The sequence below is a fragment of the Rattus rattus genome, chromosome 7 (genome assembly GCF_011064425.1).
Source record: "Rattus rattus isolate New Zealand chromosome 7, Rrattus_CSIRO_v1, whole genome shotgun sequence".
Taxonomy (NCBI): Eukaryota; Metazoa; Chordata; class Mammalia; order Rodentia; family Muridae; genus Rattus; species Rattus rattus.
The window spans coordinates 47,260,790-47,264,702 of record NC_046160.1 but is presented as its reverse complement, the minus strand read 5'-3'; the positions used below and the strand labels follow the sequence as shown (position 1 = coordinate 47,264,702).

The following is a 3,913-nucleotide window of genomic DNA, read 5'->3' as shown; positions in this document are numbered from 1 at the left end:
CCTAGAAGTGATATATGGCCCTGAAGTGGAGTGAAAGACCCTTCTCTTGCTCTTTTTGTTTTTCATGTTGGCCATCTCATGGGCAAAGTTGTCCTATCCTTTGCCCCCGGTTGTAAGATACAGCAGCTCTCTTTCCGAGACCTGTGGTGCGTGCTGTGGAGCCTTGTCCAGTCTGCTCTGTCCTGACTCACCGCTGTTCGCTCCTGCTGAGGAACAAGTCGGTCAGGAAGTCACGCCTCAGCCATGGCATTTAAAGATACCGAGAAGACTACTGTGGAGCCCGAAGTGGCGATTCACCAGATTCGAATCACGCTCACCAGCCGCAATGTGAAGTCGCTGGAAAAGGTTTGTGCGGACTTGATCAGAGGCGCAAAGGAGAAGAATCTGAAAGTGAAAGGACCGGTGCGCATGCCTACCAAGACACTGAGAATCACTACCAGAAAAACCCCTTGTGGTGAAGGTTCCAAGACGTGGGATCGTTTCCAGATGAGAATCCACAAGCGACTCATTGACTTACACAGTCCTTCAGAGATTGTTAAGCAGATTACTTCCATCAGTATTGAGCCTGGAGTGGAGATTGAAGTCACCATTGCAGATGCCTAAGTCAACTGTTTAAATAAATTGACTTAATTGTTAAAAAAAAAAAAAAGATACAGCAGCTCTACAATGCTCTAAAACCATTATTCTGTATATGTTAATTGTCTCAGGCATTTGTTACAGTAACACGAATGTAACCAACACAGCGGCATCCTTTAAATCTTTGTACACAAAATGAGACAGTGGCCTAGGTGTGGATCTTGCTTCCTCTTGTCCTGAGATAAACCTGTCTTTGTAGCCCATGGCACACCTAATATGTAGGCTTGTTGAGATAAGAAACTTAGAAGTCTAAGTAGAGGGGAACAGTTGAGGGTGGATTTTGTTTCTGTGTTTATATGTGTACCACATGGGAAGAGAAAGTGGCTTAGAGGAAGGACACAATGTGCGGGAACAATTGAACCTGTTGTTTTTTTCTTTGAGATTGTTGAAGATATTACAAAACATGAAAAGAGGAAGCTGCCCAGGAGTGATGCACATCCGTCTGTCAGTCACTCACTACAAATGCAGTCTCAAGACTGGCTCTTTAGACTAACATTCTTTCAGATAGCTAGGAGTCAGAAAGGAATACGCTAAGAAAAGCGAGGTGCTACTTTGTGAAATGCTTCCTGATATCAAAATTCTCACCAGTTGCCTTCTCTAAGCTCAGTGATGTCTGTGGCTTTTAGAGAGGCTTACCCTTTCCACCAACACCATTATGCTTTCACTGTGGTTAATTGTAGGATGATGACATTATGCAGGTGAAGGCAGGTACAAGATAGAGCAGGGCCTGTCATTGGATGAGAAGGAAGGATGGGCGGGAGAAAAGTTTTAGAGAGGAGGAGACAGAGAACAGGGAGGAGGATGTTAAGATTCCTCTCTGCACATTTACAGGTTGTTATGAATATTCTTAAGAGATGGATGTATACAGGGCTTTGTATGTCTAGGTGGGCAATTATATATTATCAATTGGATCAGAGGATATTGTGTTGTGTGTTCTTTCATGTGGCGATTTCATTGAGTTCAAGAGAGTGTGTGGTGGCGGGACACACTGAGCCTGCCATGGAATTGGGATGTATATGTCTGGCATGGTGGCAACCTGCCTTGGGAACTAGATGGGTAGAGAGATTGTTGCCAGGCTCAGAGAGTAGCCATTGGCAGTGTGATACAGGTTGGAGCTAAGCGGGTGAGATGCTTTGCTGACTGAGATGAAAATATCAAATAGATGTCTTGGGGCACTGCGGTTCAGGCACTAATGCAGGGTAAAAGAAACCTACTTTATTATAATTTTGCCACAACAGTTAATTATGGCAACAATTGCTCATTTTCCTCAGGATCCCTGAAGCCTCTCTGCCTTCTAGAAATGGACTCATCTTTATGTCTGAGGTCAGCTCATTTCTGTTTCCTTACCTTCATGTCAGTAAAAGGTGAGGAGGATCTGAGGTGTGTAAGTGGTTCCACAGGGTGTCCCTGCTTGTCCTTTTGCATTATTCTCTGACTCCAGACAGGGTGTGGGTGTCTTGCTGAGCTAGAATAAGCCTTCTAGATGGAACTTCATTATATGAGAATGTGGAAACATTTCCTGCAAAAGACCAGATACTTGTTTTGCTGGCTCTGCAGTCTCTGTCAGGACGACTTAACTCTGCCACTACAGGATATACTGAAGCTTCAGTGGTATATAAGCTTCAGTGGTATATAAATTAAGTATGTGTATATATATATATATATATATATATATATATATGTGTGTGTGTGTGTGTGTGTGTGTGTGTGTGTGTGTGTGTGTGTGTGTGTATCAGAAAGTCTGCTGCTTAAATAGTAGTCTGCTGACACTTGCCCTAGGTGAGGGTGGAATAATAGGAGACCAGGACAGAGTTTCTCTACTGAGCAGAACAGAAACTCCAAAATACAGATGAATTACAAGAAACCGTCTACCTCTAGCACATTTTATATCTTTAAGAGCTGCTCTGCTTCCAACTAGCACCAAGCAAATAAACAAAAACAGCAGGAGAAAGTGAATGAAAGATTAAACAGATGGGCTTCTAACATGTTTGTAATGCATCATTTGAAAATGGCTTCAAATAAGTTCTTACACTATTAGCCTCAGGCTTTTCTTCACATGCAATAAAGCTATTTCCGTTAACCTTTGGGATAAATCTATTTTCCAAACTTTCAACTATATTAGTACTTAGTTATTGATTGAACCCTATCCAAATTCTTTACTTTTGAAAATATGGAAATCAGAGAGGTGTGAAGGAAAAAAATATCCCCCAGGTTGCTATAAACTAATACCCTCAAATAATACCCATTTTTCATTTCCTATACTGTATTTTTATACTTTGTTTTTAATAGTGACTTTCCTCTGTAATAGTATTTATAGCTCTATGTTCATCCTTAAAGTTAAATATTTCAGTGCATTTGTAAATTAAAGCTGCATGTAATCATATAAAGGTTTTTACTATTATACTATGTATGATACAGGAAAATATTAGAATTAAATTAAAACATATAAAACTGCCAAATTCAATTCTCTTTTAGCCAACATTTGACAGTTTCATTTGCTTTGACCTAGTGTGTTTAAATGTACAGTTAGTCAATAAAAAAGTAGAATCTAAAAATATTGTAGTCAGTTGTATATTAGCATAATTCTTTTATGAATATATAACAGAGTAGGTAACATATTTTCCTGTTGTAGTCTACATGTATCATGCAGTACAAGTAATAATACAATATACATTTAAAAGATTTATTGATGCTGATGGCGTGCTGGGTCCCTGTTGCATGAATCAATGTTTTGTATGAACCATTGATCAAGAGAGGAAACTAAATGAAAATATTCCCTGTAGCAGTGGGAATAGGAAGAGTTCAAACATTCAGGATAAAGAGATTGTTGGCGAATACTGGAAATTTGGGGGCAAGTTACTACTCTTAAAAGGTTATTAAAGAAAAGAGTAATGCTAGAATAAATATTTGAAAGCAAAGAGAAACAGTTCAGTGCATGACCAGGGACAATGCTACTGGCAGAGAGAACTGATGTGTCAAGGCAGACAAGGTGTCAGGCTGACTTGGATGTTGGAGAAATATCATGAAATACAAGAGGCACCTCGGAAAGAAGAGAAGGAACAAGTGACAGAGGGTGATTTGATGTGGTGAGAGACAAGACGACATTGTTCTATGACAGGCCTTTTTGTCCTTAAGGACATAGAGTTTGACTTAAAATGAGATGGAATCCATGCATACTTTAGAATGATCCCCCCACCCTCACCCCCACCCCCACACCCCCTCCCCAACCCCCAACCCCCCCACCCGCTTCCATAAAGCAAATGTATAGAGAATGACC

General features: G+C 40.4%; 1 protein-coding gene across 1 annotated transcript; it reads left to right on the top strand.

Annotated features, from left to right (window-relative positions):
* The first annotated feature begins 243 nt into the window (after positions 1-243).
* Positions 244-649, top strand: LOC116905667 (40S ribosomal protein S20-like). The gene has a single exon (XM_032908651.1). It carries the CDS (start codon positions 244-246, stop codon positions 601-603), a length of 360 nt encoding a protein of 119 aa, XP_032764542.1. The 3' UTR covers positions 604-649.
* The last annotated feature ends 3,264 nt before the right edge of the window (positions 650-3,913 follow it).

Bases quoted from the DNA above. Each gene is read 5' to 3' on its own strand.
- LOC116905667 (XM_032908651.1), top strand. From the start codon at position 244: ATGGCATTTAAAGATACCGAGAAGACTACTGTGGAGCCCGAAGTGGCG.